At 38.7% G+C, this 25,041-nt stretch overlaps 1 protein-coding gene across 6 annotated transcripts in view; it reads left to right on the top strand.

The window, feature by feature from the left end:
* Positions 1–1,091: 1,091 nt before the first annotated feature.
* C4BPA (complement component 4 binding protein alpha) overlaps positions 1,092–25,041 on the top strand; it is a 43,775-nt gene continuing 19,825 nt past the window's right edge. The window contains exons 1-5 of one of the 6 annotated variants that reach the window (XM_055419957.2): positions 1,092–1,315; positions 5,552–5,665; positions 10,446–10,609; positions 11,648–11,830; positions 12,524–12,623. In XM_055419957.2, coding sequence (XP_055275932.2) covers positions 5,661–5,665; positions 10,446–10,609; positions 11,648–11,830; positions 12,524–12,623 — 452 coding nt within the window. In that variant the 5' untranslated portion in view covers positions 1,092–1,315; positions 5,552–5,660. The remainder of the gene's footprint in view (positions 1,316–5,551; positions 5,666–10,445; positions 10,610–11,647; positions 11,831–12,523; positions 12,624–25,041) is intronic. The other 5 variants (XM_055419958.2, XM_055419959.2, XM_055419954.2 and 2 more) reach the window with 5 other exon arrangements.

The following is a 25,041-nucleotide window of genomic DNA, read 5'->3' on the forward strand; positions in this document are numbered from 1 at the left end:
ACTTCCCTTCTTGGGAATTGGGATGAGGATTGACCTTTTCCATTCTTGCTGCCACTGCTGCTAAGCTCTGGACCACTGGGGAATTCCTCATTTATGCTCTTGTTACTTCTAGTATCTTTCTTATTTTCATCTAATAGTTTCCACTTTTTCATTCAATGCCCTGCTCAGATTTCCTATATTTTTTCAAAACCTCTTCTGTGGTTCAACTCCTTTTCTGAAAATTTTATGAGATTTTGGGCACTAGTGGTAAAGAAACTGCCTGCCAATGCAGGGGGCCTAAGAGACCCAGGTTCAGATCCCTGTGTCGGGAAGCTCCCATGGAGGAGAAAATGGCAACTCACTCCAGTATTGTTGCCTGGTGAATCCCACAGACAGAAGAGCGTGGGGGCTATAGTCCATAGGGTTGCAAAGAGTCAGATGTGACTGAAATGACTTAGCATGCATGCACGCACAGAAAAAGTGAAATGGTCATGAGAAATTTCTCTTTAGTAGCAGTCCCCTGAACACAAAAACCTGAATCCTGAGGATTAAGAGCTTAACTGGATAAGGTTGGAGTGCGTTCTTAGGACCACATGTGATAACAAACATGGCTGACCCTTCATTGCATCCTTCTGAGCAGTGTTCACTGGTAGACCAACTTCTGGAGGTCATGCAGTTTTGAAATACTGATTATGTTCCAAGCAAAACTCTGCACATTGTCGGGAACTCAGTAAGTGCGTTAAGCGCCTCACCTTCTGTACTTTCTTGGAGTGGGTTGGAAACTAGTACAGGGGAAGGCCAGCCATCCCATGAGCCCCAGGAAAGTCTGTTGGACCTAAAATATTGGAAAGTGTATCGCTTTTGTGGACCTAATCTGAACCCTGCACTATCCAAAGTTTCCAGGATAGCTGGTTTGCATATTGTATAACTCTCTTTTGTTTATGGAAAAAAAAAAAAGAATTCTGGCATCAAGTTTATATTACCCTTCTACTTAGGGGAAATGGTTGGCAGAGAAGAAAATAAACAATTGCAACATATTATTAAGAAAGGGCTGGTGAAGAAGAAGGAGATTAGATAAACACTACTGCGTTATTTATGCTGTTAATCATTCACTGGGTCACTAGAGATTGTCTGCCCATCCATTTCTATCTGGTCGTCCCTGAACAGCCAACCACATGGCTGGAAGTGAGGGACTTTTTGGTGGGGCCAACTTCAGGGTGTTCTTGTAAACTCTTATCTGGAAAGGAACTAATGCTATTTCAGATCAAAGCAGTCTTCCTCCTTAAGAAACTACCCAAGGAACAATGATAGAGTCTTCTTCCTCGGCTGTTTGCAGGTCAGTGGATTATTTGGGGTACCTTGGGGGAAAGGCTGGTGGTTTGGCCCTTTAAAGAGAACATGATTATAAGGATAAAACAGAGACAAAACTTGGAGTGTTTTCAACAGAAATCTTTTTAGGGATACTGCATTAGGAGACAATGTGACTTGAAAAGTACTTGTAATCCCTGCTGAGCCTCGATTTTCTATTATAAGTGGGGGAATAATAATTCATACTAATAAACTGAAGCGTGAAAGAAGTAAGAAGTTATTATTGCACCTAAAAGTTGAGAGTGTTGGTTTATAAATCCTTTACTATCTCTACACATGGGGAAGTTAAGACAGGAGGTAAGCCAGATGTCCCAAAAAGAGACACGGGAGACCGGTTTCCAAAGTCTACATTCTGATAACTGGTGCAATTTCCTTTAAAGATTTTATGAAGCCCTTATCTTCTCCACCACTGACAGCAAAGACCTTTAGATTTACTCAGAAGGAGGATATTGATCAGTGTCCAGTTTGTGAAGCTAGAGGTCTGAATTGTCCCGATTTCTTTTCTCTCCTTCAGTTTTTGAATCTGGTTGTTGATTAGCTTTCCTTCTTGAAATTCCCTTCTCTTTTCACTGGGAAAGACATAGTACTCCTCTGGTTTGAGTTTTAATTCTTCAACCACCCTTCTGTTTGCTGACTCTTGTTCTGTCCCTAAATGTAGTAGTAAAGGAGAATACAAAGTAGAGTGCCCAGAAGGGACAGAAACATCAAAGAAGGTTTATATTAGGTTTAGAGATACATTATAATATGGCACAGAAGGAAGGAGCTGATGAAATTTAAAGAAATTCTAGGAAAGAGAAAATTGTGGAAGCAAGCTCTTTCTGGAGTCTGCAAGGAATGTGATTGAGAGTTCAGGTGTGAGCCAGGAGACACTCACTTGAGACTGCAGAAAAGCTATTTTTTCCAGAGGTATCTGAATTTTTAAAAAGGGAATTTTAAATAAATAAATTTTAATTTTTAATAAATAAATTAATAATTAATAAATACATTAGTTAACTTAAAAAAGTAATCTCTAATGAGAGGGGAAATTTGGAGGCTGAGGATTTTCCCAGAGCCTCTCAAATTGTTGCTGCTTCTGCTAAGTCACTTCAGTCGTGTCCGACTCTGTGTGACCCCATAGATGGAAGCCCACCAGGCTCCCCCGTCCCTGGGATTCTCCAGGCAAGAACACTGGAGTGGGTTGCCATTTCCTTCTCCAATGTGTGAAAGTGAAAAGTGAGAGTGAAGTCGCTCAGTCATGTCTGACCCCTAGCGACCCCATGGACTGCAGCCCACCAGGCTCCTCCATCCATGGGATTTTCCAGGCAAGAGTACTGGAGTGGCTTGCCATTGCCTTCTCCGTCTCAAATTGTACTGCCTTGCAAATGCCAATGGTATTTTTCACAAGAGACCTTCCATGGTGACTATCGTTCTTGAGTTGGTTTCATTTCTGTAGGAATTTAAAAGGTGGTAGTGAAATATCAGGGCATTTGCTAAGGAAGTCTTAGCTTTTCAGTGGGCAATTCCATAATTCTAGGGTTTGTAGGGAATAGAAGGATAATCTAAGTTTAATGTCAACTTTTTAAGGATGGGAAACTGAGACGGGGGAGCTGATATAGCTTCTTCAAGATCACAGAAATTGACTGGCATTGCTGGGACTCAAATCAGGTCTCCTCAGCTGTAAGTCCGAGCCTCGATCTCCACACTCTTTGTTTGCTGAGTCCTGTGCAGGCTCTGCTGAGGGACCTCAGTGAGTCATGGTGATGAACTGGAAATGCTCCACCTGGCACACCCTGGGGACCAGCAAGGGGAGATGAATCACTGAGTCGTCTCTTCAAAATTTACAAGGCATTTCCCCACAGGTTATTTCATCTGGTCCTCAGCAGGTGTTTAGTCATTCTCACTCTGAGGACAAAACTAATTTGCATTTCATTTGTTTCACATTTATTGGATAACTATTATTATGCCAGTTAATATTAGGCTAGAAACTGGAAGGTTGGATAAACACCCTCTTTGCCTTCAAGGGTCCTACAATCTATCACAAGGGGCAAAAGCGAATAGATAGCTATAATACAATGTGGTATTACAATTAAGATGTCAGACGTAATTAGGGAAGCATAGCAAAGATAGATATTTCTTGGGTGTAGGGGTTGGGTAATTCTTCACCAATAAGGTGGCATTTGATCTGGATAAGTGCATCATGGGGAGGCTGGGAGTTAAGAACGTTCATACACTAGAGATATCATATGAAAATGCTTGCAGGTGTTTAGAAAGTTCTAGGATACATTTTGGGAAAGATAAGCACATGTGTGTGGTTGAAGCACAGTGTTTTAAGCGAGCAGAAGTAGAGGGAGAGTTGGGAGACTTATGGGAACCTAGAGAACTGGGGACCGTGGGTGTTTTTAAATTGCTAACAGTTTAGCAATTTCTAAATTGCTTCTTAGGAATATAACAGCATCAATGTGAAAGCTGGCTTGCAGTTGTTTGGAGGCTTTTGCTGTGGTATAGGGTGGGTGGTATAGGGCTTCCCAGGTGGCGCTAGTGGTAAAGAATCTGCCTACCAATTCAGGAGACCTTAGAGACTTCGGTTTGATCCCTGGGTCAGGAAGATCCCCTGGAGGACAGCATGGCAACTCACTCCAGTATTCTTGCCTGGGGAAATCCCATGGACAGAGGAGCCTGGAGGGCTACAGTCCATAGCGTCCCAAAGAGTCAGACACGACTGAAGCAACTTAGCAGTCACATAGGGTGGAGTGAAGGAAACTCTGAGAACGTAAACCTTGACCACGGAAATGGGTAGAAGGGAGAATGACAGATTCTTAGTGTTTCTGCAGCCAACGTGACAAGAGTTGGTGACTGCATATGGAAAGGTGATGAGAGAGGAAACTAGGTTTCCCAGGTTTCTAGTCTGGAAGGCTGAGTGGTGACTATTACCCTAGTTGAGACAGAAAGCAAAGATCAAGCAGTGTTGGAAGGAAGATGATATGTTTAGTTTTGGATATGTTAGATTCAAGATATCTGGGAGAAACAAATAAATCAGTTGGATATACTGAGCTGAACCTTGAGATTCATTACAACAAATTTAAAAAGCATTTTTTTTTTCTTAAGTAAGAAATCTAAGAAGTGGTTGCCAGGGACTGGGGGATGATAAAAACAAGGAGAGGTTGTTAAAGGGATATGAATTTTCAGCTATAAGATGAAGATTTAAGGATTTAATGTAAAATGGGGTGGTAATACTATAATGTACAATTGAAATTTGCCAAGACAGTAGAACATAAATGTCATTTCCAAAAAGAAAAAGTATACTTCTATGTCGAATCTAAAACAAAACAAAACAAAACAAAAAACCAAACCCCTCTAAAACAAATTTATAGGAAAAGAGATTAGACTTGTGGTTACCAGAGGTGGAGAACATGAGTTGGGTTGGGGGGAGGAGTTGGAAGAATGTGATTAAAAGGTGCAAACTTCTATTTATGAGATAAATAAGTGCTAGGCGTGTGATGCACAGCACGATGGCCATGACTAGCAACTGGAAAGTTGTTGAGGATTCATCATGAGTTCTAACCATTAGGGAAAATTTTATCTGTTTTTCTTTGTTTTCTATTTATTTTATCTATATGAGAAGATGAATGTTGCCTAGACCTATTATGGAAATTATTTCACAATTTGTGTAAACCAAACCGTCATGCTGTATACCTTAAACTTGGCAATGATGTATGTTAATTATTTTTTAATTACACTGTGGGGAAAAGTCAAATATATGATATAAGGGATATGTTAATTAATTAGAAGGGGGGCAGGGAGAAATCCTTTCATAAGGTATACCTTTGTCAAATCACCATGATGTACACTGTAAGTATCTAACAGTTTAATCACCTCAATAGAGCTGAAATTTAAAGAAAAGAAATCCAACAGTCAACAGTTTTAATTTATGTTCAGGATTGCAAGTGAAGAAAGTTTAACAATTTACTTTTGGACTTGCTAAGAAGTTCACAAGTATTTATAATATTCAAAACCAGAATAATTAATTTAAATACTATCTAAGACCAAAAATAATTTTCTAGGATAACCAGTTAGAATTATAGACTTTTCAAAGGTTGAAAGTTGTGTTCAAGTGTTGGAAACAATCCGTTTGTTAGATATAACATTTGCAGGTCAATTTATGATGTAGGTATCTGCTATTCTGTAATTTCAAGGGAAGATAAAATAATTCCTCCTTATTTTGCAGAGATTTCTTTCAAAGACTTTTATAAAAATCCAGTCATAAGGCTCGGCACAGGAATTTTCTAGTTAGCAACAAGAGTAAAGGAGGCAGGCCTGAAAGGCTCAAAATTGACATGTGGTAAGTAATAGTGCAGAGTAAGATTTTTTTTTTTATTAATAATTGAATTTATGGCACATGTAAGTTTTTGTACCATAATAGACAATTGGGTCCAGAGGTCTGTGAGTGATTCATAGGTGATGGTCGTAGAGTGAATGAGTTTCTTCCAAGAAGACAGTTAAGATGAGGGAAGCAGAAGTCCAGGAGGGACCCCTGGGGATACCATTGATTATAGCTCTGGGTGTGGTCCTGGGTCTCACTTCCCAGGTGGCTTTAGTGATAAAGAACCCACCAACCAATGCAGGAAATATAAGAGACAAAAGTTCGATCCCTGGGTGGGGAAGATCCCCTGGAGAAGGAAATGCCAACCCACTCCAGTATTCTTGCCTGGAGAATCCCATGGACAGAGAAGCCTGGTGGGCTATGGTCCACAGCGTTGCAGAGTCGGGCAGGACTGAAGCGACTTCACATGTAGCAGGCACTGGCCTCACTATACGTGGGGCACAGTGAAAATCTGACCAACACTTCTGACCCAAGTCCAGAGTGTTTTCCTCTTTATTAGGGCTTAGCTAATCTGGAATTGTAGCCATTATGATTTTATGTCATTATCGTGATGATGTTTTGACTCTAGGAGTTCTGGTTCTGCTAGAATCACATTCCAACACCAATGCTGTTATCCTCTTCCTTAACATTTCTCCTGGATATTTACTGTGTGCTGGCCATGCACCAAACCAAACCCTCTCAGCAATTTTGGGAGACATGTATAGTTACTTTCAGTTTATAAATATTTACATTGAGAGCTTAGAGAGCTGAGTCTCTTGCCCATGGGCACACAGTTCCCTTGTAGGGGAACCAGAACTGAATCCACGTGGCCTAGGTCTGACTTCAGCGTTCATACCCCAGGGTCTGGCCACAAGCTTCCCTGCTGTGTCACAGTCCCCAGCGCTGTGTCTGTGGCCATGACGTTAATCTCACCACAGCGTGGGGTCTGTACGTGCGTGTGGCTGCCTTTTGGCTCCTGTCATAGACTGTGGTGTTTGTTTATTCTTTCCTTCACTACCATCCTGTGTTTTATGGTTGATGGTATGATAACTTTGGGTTAAGGATGGGAAACAGCCTAGAGTAAAATCGCTAGGATCTGTTCTCATTAAGATAGCAGATGTGCTTTGTTTTAAAATCAGCTAAAATCTGACCTTGACAAAGCAAGCAGTGTAAGAGTAGACTTGAAATGGTATGATTTTTCTTGAAAACATATTTTTAGCATTTTAGCACTAGGTACTTTTGAATGTAAATTCAACAAACATTTCTTAAGCACTTTGAGTGAGGCACAGGGCTAGGTATCTTGGAGGGCAAAGATGGCTAAACAACCCAACTTCTGACTTCAAGGAACTTGTGGTCCAATGGGGAAGACAGATCTTAGCTGTCAGTTAAACCAAATCAGAATCAGAATTATAAAGTTGTAACTGGAAGCTGGAGGCTGGTCTGGAGGATAGGAGGGGACCCTGGAGAAGGGACTGCTGGAATGAGTAGGAACTAAAGAGGAAATTGTGAGAAGGGAGATGATATGGGAAGGGGTAGAAGGTAAGAACATGGTTAGAAATGTCAGGGATCTGGGTTGTCCAGATCAGCTGGTTTATGACCAAAAAGTTAGTCATCAGAAACCAGTTTGATGAATGCCCATTCCTGAAGGATCAGTTCACTGAAATCAATTTGCTGAACTAATCATGTTATCTGTTTAGTTAATATCATTCTAAGAAGTATTCATTTTGAATGTATTCAATGGTTATAAATATTCTTTTTGAACATAAATAATAGTCCCTTGGACTGCAAGGAGATCCAACCAGTCCATTCTAAAGGAGATCAATCTTGGGTGTTCATTGGAAGGACTGATGCTAAAGCTGAAACTCCAATACTTTGGCCACCTCATGCGACGAGTTGACTCACTGGAAAAGAGTCTGATGCTGGGAGGGATTGGGGGTAGGAGGAGACGGGGACGACAGAGAATGAGATGGTTGGATGGCATCACCGACTCTATGGACATGAGTTTGAGTGAACTCCGGGAGTTGGTGATGGACAGGGAGGCCTGGCGTGCTGTGGTTCATGAGTTCGCAAAGAGTTGGACACGACTGAGCGACTGAACTGAACTGAACTGAATGAATATTATCTTTGAAATAACATTTTAAGTATTGTTGTTCAATTTCCTGAAACTAAGGTTTCAATCTATGGCTGTATCTTTATAAATATACTCACAAATATTTTTCTGATTATGTTCTATGTACACATTTTTCTTGTGAATATTGTAACAACTGCAGCAATTCATGTAGGAAAAATTTTACTCTGTAATGTTATCCTCTTGATTACAGTCAAACTCTATTTTGCCAACACATTGATATATTTAAATCTCTTTAATATCACTGAAATTCAATAAACATGACACATTTACTGACATCAAAAATGAAAGAAATGGATTCCTATGGTTTTTATAGTCTATAACAGTTTTAACTGGGTGGGAGAAATTTGTGATATTTTGCAAATTTTGCAGATGATTTAGCAGATTGGTTTTCATCACGTGGACCCTGCTGTACCCACAACTGTCTCCAGGCTTATCAGATTGCTAGGAGTAGAGACTAGAGGTCAGGAGGGAGGTATTAAGAAAACAGAGAAGGGAAAACAAGAAAAAAAGGGGCTCAGAACTCTGGTCCTGACTCTTTTCAATTTTTCCAGTACAAATTCTGCAAGCATATTTTAAATAACTAAAGATATTTGATAAATTCTTCAACAGGTATTTTTTTTTGTAGAATTTTCCTAGTGGCCAAGTCCAGAGCTCATGGGATGGGGGTGGGGTTACCCACAGCAGGTGGGTTACTGACAGCAGGTGTAGGCCTGAGTGTTAGAACTGAGTTTTGCAAAGGTAAGATTAGATGAGTCTTTGCTCAGTGAAGAAGCTGGAGTCCTCAATATCGTGTGAAGGGCCACTATGAACTTTTTCCCCCTAAATGTGGGACAGAAACATCTTTGAGGGAAATAATGAGGGGACGGGACCCCCTTTATCTAAATGGATATGCAATTAATATGAATTATGGACACATGGGGAGAGTAGAATTGTGTGGATCTAACAGAAGTATCAGAATAAAAGATGAAATTCAGTATTTCACTGGGGCTTAACTTCGTGTGTTCCTTTGAAGACAAAGACTAATTTTAATGTAAATTTAAGATACGCTGTTTTTTTTTCCCCCTCAATGGGAGTGTGGTGAAGAGAAAATGTTCTTCACGATTTAGCTTTAAATAAGTCTTTAAATAGTCTTATTAATAATGAAAGTACATTTTTCACATATACTTTTATTTATATACCTATATATATATATCTATCTATCTACATTTATCTATGTTGTTATTATTTAGTTGCTAAGTCATGTCCAGCTCTTTGTGACGCCATGGACTATAGCCTGGCAGGCTTGTCTGCCCATGGGATTCTCCAGGCAAGAACACTGGAGTGGGTTACCATTTCCTTCTCCAGGCGATCTTCCTGACCCAGAGATGGAATGGTGTTTCCTGCTTGGCACGTGGATTGTTTACAGCTGAGCCACCTGGAAAGCCCTACATATGTCTATAGATAAAACCATCTTTTCCCCCCAAAACTGCAAATTGCTTGGTTTATTGTTTCAGTTGATAGTTGTCATGAGGAACTGCCAATGTTATACGTGATGATCCAACTCTTTTTTCTCTATAATTTCCCTGCTTTTTGTTTTGTTTTAAATTTGTTTCATTTGCTCCAACTCCTTTGCCATTTCCTTGGTCTGATCATCTCTGTGGTTCACCTGGCCAACTGCAACAGTCTTCTTGATCAGTCTCCCTGTTTCTCCTCTGTTCATTTCATTCTGTCATGTATATTTAATATATCCACATGGATGGAGGAGGAGCCTGGTGGGCTGCAGTCCGTGGGGTCGCTAGGGGTCGGACACGACTGAGTGACTTCACTTTCACTTTCACACATTGGAGAAGGAAATGGCAACCCACTCCAGTGTTCTTGCCTGGAGAATCCCAGGGACGGGGAACCTGGTGGGCTTCCGTCTATGGGGTCACACAAGAGTCGGACACGACTGAAGTGACACAGCAGCAGCAGCAGCAGCAGCAGCAGTGATATTAAGGTACAATAATGTATCAGTCTAAGGACATATTAAAAACAAACACACCAAAAACAAAACCAAATCAAAACAAAACTGAAAAATAATGGCTCTTTACTCTCTAAAGATTCAGTCAGTCCAGTTCAGTTCAGTCGCTCAGTCGTGTCCAACTCTTTGCGACCCCATGAATCACAGCACGCCAGGCCTCCCTGTCCATCACCAACTCCCGGAGTTCACTCAAACTCATGTCCACAGAGTCGGTGATGCCATCCAGCCATCTCATTCTCTAGCGTCCATAAATTTCTAACCTTGGCTCTTATGTCCCATTCAGATACACCTGTGAGCTGCCTCCTGCTCAACAACCGTCTGCAACACCTTACTTTCCAGCTAAACTGTAGTGCTATGTACTGTTCCCCAATGTGCCCTGCCTACATTTTCTAACTTTTGCAGAATACCTAACTCAGATTAAGCTACCCGCCATCTCTCCACTTGGAATGAATCTCTTTCATGAGCAGAGTGCTTCTTCAGAGGCTAACACCTACTGTTTTGTGTTGCAACATTTGTGCACCCGTCTTTTTTTCCAACTCTAGGCTGTAATTTCTTCAAGACATGGATCCCATAGTATGATCCTAGTGCTTTATGACAAGTAGGAATTCAATGATTGTTTTTAAATTGAGTTCTTTCAGCAGAAAAGTGTCAATGAAGCATCAGAGAGTTCCAACTATGATCCTTCGTAGCAAGGGGACAATGGCATCCTGGCCCTTCTCTAGGCCGTGGAGTATCTCTGATCCAATTCTGTTCCAAGTGACCTTGGTTGCTACTCTGTTGGCTACTGTTCTTGGTGAGTAATAGGGAAAGAAGTTCAAATTGTCAGAAAAGTTTCAAGATCATTTGCTCCTTCACTTTCAAGACTAACAAAGAGCTGATTAAGCTTTTAGCAGAAGTTCAGCTTTAGCAACAAAAGGTTTATTTGAGGAAGTTTGGAATTTATGAGAAATTTGGAACTTAAGGGGATTTGGAATAATTTGGAACGTAGGGGTCATTTGCTTTATACATAGTCAGTTTTGTAGACATTTCCTCCTAGAATTTCTTCTTCAGGGATTTCCAAAACAATGTGTCCCCAACCATGACTTGAAACAAATCTGTATTATGTATTAGCCTGACTAAACAATCTTCACTGTCTGTGGGTTTATCCAGAATGGACAGGAAAAGTATATACTTCTAGTGTGGCTCCTAAAAGGTAAATCAGCCCTATATTTTGTTCTTGAAAGCAAAGCAGGATTAAGATTGTTACGCTTCAAGGGCTCCATGAAGGGCTCATGAAGCGAGCTCATTCAATTCAAGGGCTCCATGAAGGAAGCTTTAGACCACGCAAAATCCAAAGGATGCAAAAAGGACAAATTAGAAATGTTATAGTCATCCTTCTCCTCCTAGCCACCGAGTTTTGTTCTCTGAAACAACCAATGTTATGTAATGTCGCTATTAATGAAATGGTGAGTTTGTGTTATTATTAATGAAATGACATACTTCTGTTGAAGAAAACTGTCGGACTTCTGGACTTGTGTGGATGCATATGAGCCATCAGATAGGGGCAATCTGATAGGCCGATGAAATCTTGTCTGCCGCCCTTTTAAGATAAACCATTTATAGGAGAAAAGAAATGAAAAACGTATGTCTTTAATCTTTATCATTGTCGTTAGTCAACAAACATGTACTTCTAATTACTCCCTGGATCCACTGAACAGGGAGATAATAGGAGTTGTTATTTTTCTTGATTAGAGGAGAAAAGAATGGTTCCTGTCCTAAAGGAATGCTACTGAAACTTTAGGATGCTGTGTCTCAAGCTCTAACTTGAGTGTTTTGTCGTTTTGGTATTCAGGCAGTTGTGGCACTCCACCCTATTTAGACTTTGCTTATCCAATAAATGATTTGAATGAGACAACGTTTGAAACTGGAACTATTCTGAAATACGGCTGTCGTCCTGGCTATAGGATAAGTTCAAAAAGTTACTCTCTTACCTGTGAGGCAACAGGCGATTGGAAATACAATGAGTTTTGTGTCAGTAAGTGTGAACATTCATTTCTCTTATTTGTGCTTTGTCCTTCTTCTCAAAGTTACCTCAGGAACTAAACTTTATAAATACAAATGAGTATCTCCAATCACTAAGGAACAATCCAATTTGTCAGTTACTGATTTCAATGTACACACGTGTGCCACTTTTTGAAAAAACAAACAAATGAATAAAACAAAAAAATTAGGAGCCATCTAGTTGCACTGAAAAATAAATCTATCATTTACAATCTATTCATTAAGTACCTTTTTCCAGAAGTGAACTGAAAATTCATTTTAATACACTGAAAACTAGATTCACTGTATAAAATTATGAAAATTATGTGTCTAGAAAATGACAATACAGTTTTCAAAGAAACCTCATCCCAAATATATACTGTGTTTGGAAGAAGATGCTGTTATTTGCTCTTAATTGAGAATAAATTCTGTGATGTTTTTCTAGTAGTATGGGTATACACTTGCAATCTATACTTTTTTTGTATCTTTTGTGACCAAGGACTTGTATTTTGAGTGGCTTAAGTTCCAAGTACACTCTGGAGATGCAGAATGGAGCTTAGCTCCCTGGTCAGTATGTTAAATTCTGGACCATAGACTTCATTACCACAGTGATCCATCAGCTCTCTTTTCTAATGCCATGTCCTTGAGTACATGGAATCACTAATCATCATTTTAATTTTTCTCCCAGAAAAACGGTGTGGAAACCCAGGAGAATTACTTAACGGGCAAGTGTTTGTTAAGACAGATTACTCTTTTGGATCAGAAATAGAATTCAGCTGTTCAGAAGGGTGAGTGTGAGGCAATCTAGAGATACTTTTCTTTTAAATTAAAATTTTAAAATAGCTAATGTATAATATAATATATATTTCAAAACTAAACATGATATAAAAGGTATCCACTGAGAATTCGCACTTTCATTCTGGCATCACCACATTCCTTTCCATCTTTAAACAGGAATCCACTTATATTGGTTTCTCATGTATTTTTCTAGTGTTTACTTTTACAAATACAAGTTAAGAAATTAGTATGTATTCTTATTTGACAAATTTCCAATAGGAAAAATAATCTTAAATCTCTTAAATCTTGCTTTATATTTTATTTATCAATATAAATAGAAGGTGTCTCTATGTTTGTGCATAGAGAAGTTTCTCATTAATTCCCTTTTATGCCTGCACAGGATTTTATTGTGATGTGTTGTGGGCTGATAATCTCTTTGATGGATCCATGAATTTTCCAATCTTTTTCTGTCTGAACTATGCTCTAATGCATTACCTTGTATATATAAATTATATCTGTAGGGTAAATTTCCACGGTAGGAATCCTGGGTCAAAGAGTACATATATTTGAAAAATTGAAAACTATTTCCAAATTGCTCTCTGTAGGAGTTACATGGTTTTGCAGAGTATACAAATGTCTATCTCACCATAAACTTTCCAACTAAGTTTACTGTCAAACCTTCAACGCTTGTAAAAAATTTGAAAATTTTCCAATTTAAGAGGTAAAAATGAAATCTTACTATAGTTTAAATGTATATTTCTCCTATTCTGAGTAAAATTCAGCATGTTTTAATAAAAGATGTTTGTATTTATTCAATATTTTTGAATTATTTGGCATATCCTTTGCCTATTTTTACTATTAACTAGTTGGTCATTTTATTGTTAATTTTTAAGGTATATGGATATACATATTCACATGGATTTGTGTCTATTAGGGTTCACACCTTGTTTCTGATGTGAGCTGCAACTGCCTTCAAAGTTCTTCTTTTGACTTGGCTTTGGTGCATGCATGTGTGCTAAGTTGCTTCAGTCGTGTCTGACTCTTTTTGACCCTATAGACTGTAGCCCGCCAGGTTCTTCTGTCCATGGGATTCTCCAGGCAAGAATACTGACTGGATCTCATGTTCCAGGGGATCTTCCCAACCCAGGGATCGAACCTGCATCTCTTGTGTCTCCTGCATTGCAGGCAAATTCTTTACCCACTGAGCCACCTGGGAAGCTTTTGACTTTGGTGTATATTATCAAATTTATTCCTTTTAAAATGGCTTCTGAATTTTAAGTCTTAATTTAAAAGGCCTTCCCAAATACAAGTTTTTGAACTATTTGCCTAGCTTTCTTCTACACTTTTATGTTTTCATATTTTTTAATGTTAAAAGCTTTGATCCATTTGGAGTCAATATATACTATACAGTATGAGGTGCATATCCCAGTCTATATTTTTCCATATGACTTTCCTGTTATCTCAGCATTATTTATTAAAAAGTCCATCTTCAACTTACTGATTTGAGATTGTTTTTGGATAGTATATGAAATTCTATTTCTAGACTTTCTATTAAATCATTGTTTTGTCTATATATTTATATACACATTACACAGTCATCTAATTATTGATGTTTTATAATATGTTTTAATAGTCATATCAGTAGTTCTATCTAATTACTTTTCTTTTCTAGAATTTTCGTAGCAATACTTGCTTATCTTTATACATGAACTTTAAAGTTAGGCATATTTTAAAATCATGTTGAATTAGCTTTTAACTTTATTTTAGGAGAATAGATATAAAAAAAATTCTGAGTCTTTCTAGACAAGAATATGTTACTGTAGGGAAGGCAAAACTACCTTTACCCTCTTAGGGTCTCTGATTGGGCCTGAGAATTAAGTTGACATGGCACAGATTAATAGGAGAAAAGTATACCAATCTTATTTTTACATGTACATGGGAGCCTTCACAGGAAAATGAAGACCTCCAAAATGATTAGGCCTATGTGCTTATATGTTAATTTTTTTTTACTGGAATATAATTGCTTTCCTATTGCTTCCCTGGTGGCTTAGACGGTAAAGAATCTACCTGCAATGCAGGAGACCCCGGTTTGATCCCTGGGTGGGAAAGATCCCCTGGAGAAGGAAATGGCAACCCACTCCAGTATTCTTGCCTGGAGAATTCCATGGACAAAGGAGCCTGGTAGGCTAATATCCACGGGGTTGCAAAGAGGTGGATATGACCGAGCAACTAACGCATGTGTTAGTTTCTGCTGTACAAAATGTGAATCAGTTATATGTATACATATATCATCTCCTTTTTAGATCTCTTCCTACCATCCCACCCGTCTAGGTTATCCCAGAGCGCTGAGCTGAGTACCCTGTGCTTTACTATAGGTTCCCACTAGCTATCTGTTTTACACATGGTGGTGTATATCTGTCAAACCTAATCTAATCACTCCACTCTTCTTTTCCCGCTGTGCCATATGCGCGTTCTCTATGTCTGTGTCTCTGTTCCTGCCCTGAAACTAGGTTCATCTGTACCGTTTTGCTAGATTCCACATACATGCATTAATATACCATATTCGTTTATTTTCTTTCTGACTTACTTCACTCTGTAGGACAGATTATAGGTCCATCCACATGGATCAATTTTGTTCCCTTTTATGGTGAATAATATTCCATTGTATATATGTACCACATCTTCTTTATCTAGTCATCAGTTGATGGACGCTTGGGTTGTTTCCATGTCCTGGCCATTGTAAATAGTGCTGCAATTAACATTGAGGTACCTGTGTCTTTTTGAATTATGGTTTTCTCAGGACATACGCCCAGCATTGGGATTGCTGGGTCATAAGGTAGTTCTATGTTTACTTTTTCAAGGAACCTCCACATGGTTCGCCATAGTGGCTGTTATCAATTTACATTCCCAGCAGCAGTGCAAGAGGGTTTCCATCTCCCCACACCCTCTCCAGAATTTACTGCTTGTAGATTTTTGATGATGGCCACTATCATCAGAGTGAGGTGATACTTCGTTGTAATTTTGATTCACATTTCTCTAATAATTAGTGATGTTGCATATATTTTCATGTGCCTTTTGGCCATCTGTGTGTCTTCCTTGAAGAAATGTCTATTTAGGTCTTCTGCCCATTTTCTGTTGGGTTTTTTTCTTTGATATTGAGCTCTGTGGGCTGCTTATATAATTTGGAGATTAATCTTTTGTCTTGCTTTGTTTGCAAATATTTTTTCTCATTCTAAGGGTTGTCTTTTTGTCTTGTTTATGGTTTCCTTTGCTATGAAAAAGTTTTTTAAGTTTAATTAAATTCCATTTGTTTATTTTTGTTTTTATTTTCATTACTCTAGGAGATGTGTCCAAAAAGATCTTGCTGTGATTTCTGTCGGAAAAAAAGTGTTTCTCCTACGTTTTCCTCTAAGAATAAGTGTCCAGTCTTGCAGTAGGTCTTTAATTCATTTTGGGTTTATTTTTGTGTTCACTAATTTTTCACTAATTTATTTAGTGTTCTCATTTCATTCTTTAACACATGTCAATAGCTGTCCAGTTCTCCCAGCACCACTTATTGAAGTGACTGTCTTTTCTCTACTGTATGTTCTTGCCTCCTTTACCATAGATTTGGTGACTATATGGGTTTATCTCTGGGCTTTCTATCCTGTTCTTTTGATCTATATTTCTGTTTTTGTGCCAATATTATACTATCTTGATTACTGTAGCTTTGTAATATAGTCAGGGAGTCTGATTCTTCCAGCTCTCTTTTTCAAGATTACTTTGACTATTGAGGGTGTTTTGTATTTCCATACAAATTATAAAATTTTTTGTTTTAATTGTGTGACAAATGCCATTGTTAATTTGATAGGGATTGCATTGAATCTGTAGATTGCTTTGGGTAGCATATTCACTTTTATGTTATTGATTCTTCTCATCCCAGAACATGGTATATCTCTCCAACTGTTTGTGTCATCTTTGACTTCTTTCATCAGTGTTTTATGGTTTTCTGAGTACACGTCTTTTATCTCCTTAGGTAGGTTTATTCCTAGGTATTTTATTCTTTTTGTTGTAAATGGGATTGTTTCCTTAATTTCTCTTTCTAATCTTTTGTTGTTAGTGTATAGGAATGCAAGAGAGTTCTCTGCATTAATATTGTATCCTGAAACTTTATCAAGTTCATTGATTAGTATTTTTCTGGTGGCATCTTTAGGATTTTCTACAGTATAGTATCATGTCATCTGAAAACAATGATAACCCGGATTCCTTTTCTTTCTGTTTTTCTTCTCTGTGTTCTTTTTCCAACCTGGATTCCACTTTTTTGTCTTTTTCTTCTCTGATTACATCACTAGGACTTCCAAGCTACGTTGAATAGTAGTGGTGAGAGTGGGCACCTTTGTCTTGGTCCTGATTAGGGGAAATGTTTCCAGCTTTTTGCCACTGAGAATGATGTTTGCTGTGGGTTTGTCATACATGGCCTTTATAATGTTAAGGTAGATTCCCTCTGTGCCCACTTTCTGGAGAGTTTTTTTTTATCACAAATGGGTATTGAATTTTGTCAGAAACTTCTTCTGCATCTACTGAGATGATCGTACTGTTTACGTTCTTCGTTTTGTTAATGTAGTGTATCACACAAGTCGATTTGCATGGATAGAAGAATCCTTGCATCCTTGGGATAAATCTCACTTGACCATGGTGCATGAGCCTTTTTGCATATTATTGGATTCAATTTGCTAATATTTTGTGGAGGATTTTTGAGTCTATTTTTATCAGTGATATTGGTGTATATTCTTTTTTGTGATATCTTTTTCTGGTTTTGATATCAGGGTGATGATGGTAGCCTCATAGAACAAGTTTGAGAGTGTTCCTCCTTCTGCATTTTTTTGGGGGAAGTCTGAGGATAGGCATTAAATGCCTTCTAAATATTTGATAAAATTTGCCTGTGAAGACATTTGGTCTTGGAAGATTTTTCGTTACAATTTCCATCTGGTTGCTTGTGATTGGTCTGTTTATATTTTCTAATTCCTCCTGGTTCAGTCTTGGAAAGTTGTCGTTTTCTTCCAGGTTATCTATTTGTTGACATATAGTTGCTTCTAGCAGTCTCTTACTGTCCTTTGTATTTCTATGGTATCAATTATAATTTCTCCTTTTTCATTTCTAATTTTATTGATTTGAGTCCTCTCTGTTTTTTTCTTGATGATTCTGGATAAGGGTTTAATTATTTATGTATCTTCTCCAAGAACCAATTTTTAGTTATATTGGTTTTTGTTACTGTTTTATTCATTTCTATTTCATTTATTTCTGCTCTGACCTGTTCTATCCCTCTACTAACTTTGGTTTTTTTTGTGTTGTTGTTCTTTCTTTAGTTTCTTTAGATGTAAGGTTAGATTGCTTATTTGAGACTATTCTTGTTTCTTGAGTTGAGGTTGAATTGCTATAACTTCCCTTTTAGAATTACTTTTGCTGTACTCCATAGGTTTTGGATTGTCCTGTTTTTGTTGTCATTTATTTCTGTGTATAAAATTTTTTTCCCCTTTGATTTTTTTCAATGATCTCTTGGTTATTAAGTAGGGCACTCTTTAGCCTCCATGTGTTTACGTTTTAGTTTTTTTCCTTGTAATTAACTTCTAATCTCATACTGTTGTGGTCAGAAAAGATGATTGATACAATTTCAGTTTTCTTAAATGTTCCAAGGCTTGGTTTGTGACCAAAGATGTGATCTACCCTGGAGAATGTTCCATGTGCACATGAGAAGAAATTGTATTCTGCAACTTTCAAGTGAATGTCCTATAAATATCCATCAAATCTATCGAGTCTATCATGTCATTTAAAGCTGTATTTCTTTATTTATTTTCTCTCTGGATGATCTGCCTGTTGGTGTAAGTGGGGTGTTAATGTCCCCCACTATTATTGTGTTACTATCAATTTGCCCTTTTATGGAGGTTAGCATTTGCTTTATATATTGATTTGCTCCTATGCTGAGTGCATAAATACTTATAATTGCTACATTTTTTTCTTGGATTGATCCCATGGTCAATATGTAGTGTCCTCCCTTATCTCTTATAACTCTATTTATTTTAAAGTCTATCTTGTCTGATATAAGAATTGCTGCTTCCACTTTCTTTTTATTTCCATTTGCACAGAATATCTTTTTCTATCCCCTCACTTTATGTCTATATATGTCCCTAAACCTAAAGTGGGTTTCTTGTAGGCAGCATATATATGGGTCTTGTTTTTGTATTCATTCAGCCAGTCTGTGCCTTTTGATTGGAGCACTTCATTCATTTACTTTCAAGGTAATTATTGATATGTATGTTCCTATTACCATTTTCTTAATTGTTTTTGCTTGTTTTTGTTGTTCTTTCTTTTTTCTTGTGTTTCATACCTAGAGAATTTGTTGTAAAGCTAGTTTGGTGGTGCTGAATTCTTTCAGTTTTGCCACCAAATCTGAATGAGATCCTTGCTGGGTAATCTTGGTTGTAGGTTTCCCCTTTCATCACTTTATATCCTGCCATTCCCTTCTGGCTTGAAGAGTTTTTGCTGAAAAATCAGCTGACAACTTTATGGGGATTCCCTTGTATGTTATTTCTTACTTTTCCCTTTCTGCTTTTAACATCTTTTCTTCGAATTTACTTTTTGTTCATTTGGTTGATATGTGTTTTTTTCTTGTGTTTACCCTATGTGAGACTCTTTGTGCTTCCTGGACATGGGTGGATATTTACTTTCCCATGTTAGGGAAGTTTCAACTATAATCTCTTCAAGTATATTCTCAAACCCTTTCTCTTTCTTTTCTTCTGGGACTCCTACAATTTGAATTGTTGGTGCATTTAATGTTGTCCCAGAGGTCTCTGTGACTTTCCTCAATTCCTTTCATTCTTTTTTCTTTATTCTGTTCCTTGGCAGTTATTTTCACTCTTCTATTTTCCAGCTCACAAATTGATTCTTCTGGTTCTGTTATTGTTATTGATGCCTTCTAATGTATTTTTAGGGCAGTGAGACTGCTATGTGATAGTATAATGTTGGATGCATGTCACTAACTGTTCAAATTCATAGAATGTACAACACAAAAATCCCAATGTGCACTATGGATTCTGGGTGCACTATGGATACTCATGTATCCTTGTAGGGCCTCAACTATAACAAATTTATCACTCTAGGGGGATATTCTGATATAGGGAGGGCATGCGTGTGTGGGGATAAAGATGAACCCATTGGAAAAGACTCTGATGCTGGGAAGGATTGGGGGTGGGAGGAGAAGGGGACGACAGAGAATGAGATGGCTGGATGGCATCACCGACTTGATGGACATAAGTTTGAGTGAACTCCGGGAGTTGGTGATGGACAGGGAGGCCTGGTGTGCTGTGATTCATGGGGTCGCAGAGAGTCGGACACGACTGAGCAACTGAACTGAACTGACTGAACTGAATGTGTTTTTCATTTCATTTATTGTATTGTTCACCACTGTCTGTTTAGTCCTTTAGTTCTTCTAGGTCCTTGTTAAATATTTGTTGTATTTTCTGGATCTATGCCTCCATTCTTTTCCCAAGATTTTGGATCATTTCTACTATCGTTACTCTGAACTCTTTTTCAGGCAGGTTGCCTATTTCCTCCTCATTTATTTGGTCTTGTAGGTTTTTAACTCTGTAACATGTGTTTTTTTTTGTCTCTTTTTTTTTTTTTTTTGATAGATGGGGCTGTGTCCCTGTCTTACTCGTTGTTTGGCCTGAGGTTTCCAGCACTGGAGTTAGCAGGCAGTTGGGCAGAGCCAGGTTTTGGTGCTGAGATGAGGCCCTCTAGGATAACTCACTCTGATTAATATTCCTTTTGGTTTGAGGTTCTCTGTTAGTCCAGTGGTTTGGCTGCAACTCTCTCACTACAGGAGCTCACTCCTGACCCCCAGGGCAAAAAAAAAAAGAAAGAAAAAAAAATGTATAACAATAACAAAGAATAAAAGGTAAAATAAGAAAATTAAAAATATATTAGAAGAAATAAAAACATAAATGAAACAAAAATACAGCAAAACAGAAGCACAACAGCAAAAAAAGAAAAGAGAAGAAAAAGGGTGCTGGAAAAGGCCTTGGCTGTAGGGGGGCAGGTCTCAGGAGAGAGTGGGGCTCAGGCAGGTGTGGGGCGTAGGCTCAGGACCAGTCCTGGGAGGTGATGGAGGCAGCACTTAGGGCTCAGCAGAGCTGGAGGGTACCTCAGTGGTCCGAGGTTTAGGCAACAGGACCCCAACAGGGTCTCCAGGGTCCAAATTGGAGGGGGAAACAATGGTCCTGTTCCCTTCCAATCCAATCCCTGGAATGTTTCTCCTCATCTCTGCTGAGCCCCTCACTGGATGGCCCTCACTTGAGTGTGGGAACGCTTCCCCTCCGCCAGGTGCATCTCAGGAGCACTAGGTCTGCGGGCGTCTACTTTTCCTCCCTCCTTCCCTCCCTCCCTCTCTTGCCCCCAGGAACCCTGCAGCTGGAGGGGCGCCTCAGAGGGTGAGGGCTCAGGTCTGAGATCCCAGGAGGCTTCCTAGGGTTTGAGTGGCAGGGGAAATGCTGGCTCTGGTGCCTTTTGATCCTGTGATTCCCCCAAGGTCTCTCCACATCCCCACTGTGGGTGGCCCTCTCCCAGCTTGGAAATCCCTTGTCTCCCCCAGCTGAGCCTCAGGGGTGCTCCCGCCTCCACTTCTCCTCCCCCTTCCCTTCCCCCCACGTCCTACCTGGTCACACAGGGATTCCTCCCATCCTTAGGTGTCTGATAGATGCCCTAGCTGTGAGGAGATGTGAACTCCATGTCCTCCTACTCCGCCACCTTTACCCCACCCTTTATATATTAGATTGAGGAAAGAATAGTATTTGTGGATCACCTGGAGAAGGAAATGGTAACCCACTCCAGTATTCCTGCCTGGAAAATCCTGTGGACAGAGGAGCCCGCTGGGCTACAGTCCATGAGGTCACAAAAGAGTTGGACACAACTCAGTGACTAAACAACAATGACAACAATGACAATATATGTAGTGGCTAAAGAGAGATAAGCATTATTTTTAACATGATAGTTTAGCACAGATTTCTCTTGGTCTCAGTACTCTTATTTCAGGTGATAAAAATGTTCTTTCCTCCTGGTATAGAAAAGTCATCTTTCACATGGGAATTTGGTCTGCTTTCTTGAAGAAAAGGGGAGGGCAGAAGTTTCTGGCATCTGCTAATTTTCAGGTACCTTTAGCTGAAAATAATACTGATGCCCAAGTGGCCTGATTTGGGGTGCTATGCTGTGATTCATGGGGTCGCAGAGAGTCGGACACAACTGAGTGACTGAACTGAACCCTATTCATTTTAGTGTTTTTCTCTTGTTTCTTCAGAAGTGTTTCAATATTTTCTTTCTGCATGTCTTGAAGTAATTAAACCTAGGTATTTTAGTTTTGCTATTTATTTATTTTTAATTTTTTACTTATTTTATTTAATTTTTGGCTGTGGTGGATCTTTGTTACTGCAAGGGTTTTAGTCTAGTTGTGGCAAGGGGGGCTACTCTCTAATTGTGGTGCACTGGCTTCTCATTGTGGTGGCTTCTCTTGCTGCAGAGCACAGGGTGTGTGGGCTTTGGTAGTTGTGATGCATGGGCTCAGTAGTTGTGGCCCCTGGGCTCTAGAATACAGGCTCCATTGTTGTGGCATATAGGCTTAGTTGCTCTGCAGTATATGGAATCTTCCTGGATCAGGGATCAAACTCCTAACTCCTGCATTACTCAGTTTGCAATCATATCCTCTGGAAAGAGTGATTATTTTACCTCTTAATTTCCATTTTCATACTTTTTTAATTGTAGTTTTTTTTGTCTATATCGGTTATATTAGAACTAACTCAGGTGTATATATATATGTTTTTGCTGTAGGAATCTGACTTGATAACAGTCTGGCAGCTGGCGAAAGTGTACAGGAGGCTGTTTCTTGTACGTTTGCTACTGTGACCTGAGGTCAGGAGGGCAGGCAGTCAAAAAGGAAAGGTGGATTTGAAGTGGGAGCTGCAAAACCAAAAGAGCACCCACATGGCTGAGTGGAATATAGACTGAAAGTCATAGTATGCATTAGAGTTATACCCATGAGTATAGACTGGGATTGATATTGTTTTTTCACTACCTCTTAGCCTTTGACTTCAAAGATGAGAATGTCTTGTAGAAGTTGTTGCCCTTCTCTATAGTGCTAATGTACTTGGCTCAGAATTTGGACTATGTGAAGGATGACATCCTCCAGGAGCTGGGTTTGCTGTAATTCTGGCTGTGTGCAATGGCACCAAGGTGATGGAGCACAGAAGCAACAATATGTGTTAACTGTAGGCACATCTTGTGCTGTGATCTGACCTTTTAAGCATATACAGAACTTGGTTATTAATTCACTTATAGACTACAATAACTTGGCATTATGCATGAAAGAAAATTCTGGAAAAATTTCTCCTTAGGTTAAGTTGATGCAATTAAAATCTACCAGGGTCCACCCCTTGTCAAATTTGATATTTATATGCACTTGTTTTAACCATATTTAGTTTAACTTCCAGATCAAGGAAATAGTAAAATTAGGCTTCCAACTCCCATAATGCAACTATCTCTCATACAACTGAAAATATGCTAAGTTTGTCTCCCAAAGACAATCCTCTTTAAAGCAAAATCATACCTCTCCTTTGATATCCTCTAATTTAAATATTGAGCTATATAAGATAAACTACTATTAATATATCTTGTTTAGATGGTAGAGGGGTGAAAAAAGAAAAGAAAAAAAATTAATTTAGACCAAATCTATTCATACGTAAAGAAGAAAGAAATATTTATAACTACTATGGTTCTTATTTCTACAATGATCATGCGGTTGTAGTTGGTGTTTGTAACTGCTTGCTTCTATTACCCTGTCCATATCCTCTTTGTTCTCAGCAAACACTTCGTCTGATCCTGAATCCTTGCCTAGTGGGATCACTTGAACATTTATTCTTGTATTTTAAAATTAAACTTATTTATTTTTAATTGAAGGATAATTGCTTTACAATATTGTATTGTTTTCTACCAAACATCAACATGGATCACTCATAGGTATACTATCTCCCTTCCCTCTTGACACTCCCTCCCACCTCCCTCCCCATCCGACCCCTCTAGATTGTTAATACAGCCCGAGTTTGAGTTCCCTGAGTCATACAGCAGATTCCTATTGGGTATATATTTTATGTTTGGTAGTGTGTATGTTTCCATGTTGCTCTCTCCATACACCCCACCCTCTCCTTCCTCCCCCCACATGTTATAAGTCTGTCCTCTATGTCTGCATCTCCCGTGCTGCCCTGCAAATACGCTCATCAGTACTGTCTTTCTAGATTCCATATATATATGCATTAATATAGATACTTGTTTTTCTCTTTCTGATTTACTTCACTGTTTAATAGGCTCTACATTCATTCACCTCATTAGAACCGACTCAAACAAATTCCTTTTTTATGACTAAGTAGTATTCCATTGTATATACATAGCATAGCTTCTTTATCCATTCATCTGTCAATGGACATTTAGGTTGTTTCCATGTTGTAGCTATTGTAAATAGTGTTGCAATGAACATTGGGGTACATATAACTATCTCAATTTTGGTTTCCTCTGGGTATATGCCTAGGAGTGGGATTGCTAGGTTATATGGTGGTTTTATGCCTAGTTTCTTTTTGGATTAATTTATTTTAATTGGAGCATGATTACTTTACAATATCATGGTGGTTTTTGCCATACATTGACATACATACATCAGCCATGGGTGCACGTGTGTCCCTTGCATACTGAAACCCCCTCCCAGTTCCTCCCAACCCCATCCCTCTGGGTTGTCCCAGAGCACTGGCTTTGAGTGCTCTGCTTCATGCATAAACTTGCACTGGTCATATGTTTTACATATGATAATATACATGTTTCAATGCTATTCTTTCATATCATCCCACCTTGCCTTCTCCCACATGTTCCAAAAGTCTGTTCTTTATGTCTGTGTCTCTTTTGCTGCCTTGCATATAGGATTTCCATTATCATCTTTTTAAATTCCACATATATATATATGTAATAATATACTGTATTGGTGTTTCTCTTTCTGACTTCACTGTATAATAGGCTTCAGTTTCATCCACCCCATTAGGACTGACTCAGATTTGTTCTTTTTTACAGCTGAGTAATATTCCATTGTGCATACATGCCACAACTCTTCGTATGTTTATTAGCCATCTGTTTGTCTTCTTTGGAAGAATGTCTGTTTAGGTCTTTTGCCCACTTTTTTGATTGGGTTGTTTGCTTTTCTGGTATTGAGTGTATGAGCTGCTTGTATATTTTGGAGATTAATCTTTTGTCAGTTGTTTCATTTCCTATTATTTTTTTCCCATTCTGAGGGCTGTCTTTTCACCATGTTTATAAGTTTATTAGGTCCCACTTGTTTATTTTTATTTTCATTACTCTAGGAGGTGG

This window comes from Moschus berezovskii, chromosome 17 (assembly GCF_049115385.1).
Source record: "Moschus berezovskii isolate FMDL1 chromosome 17, NW_MosBer_1.0, whole genome shotgun sequence".
NCBI lineage: Eukaryota > Metazoa > Chordata > Mammalia > Artiodactyla > Moschidae > Moschus > Moschus berezovskii.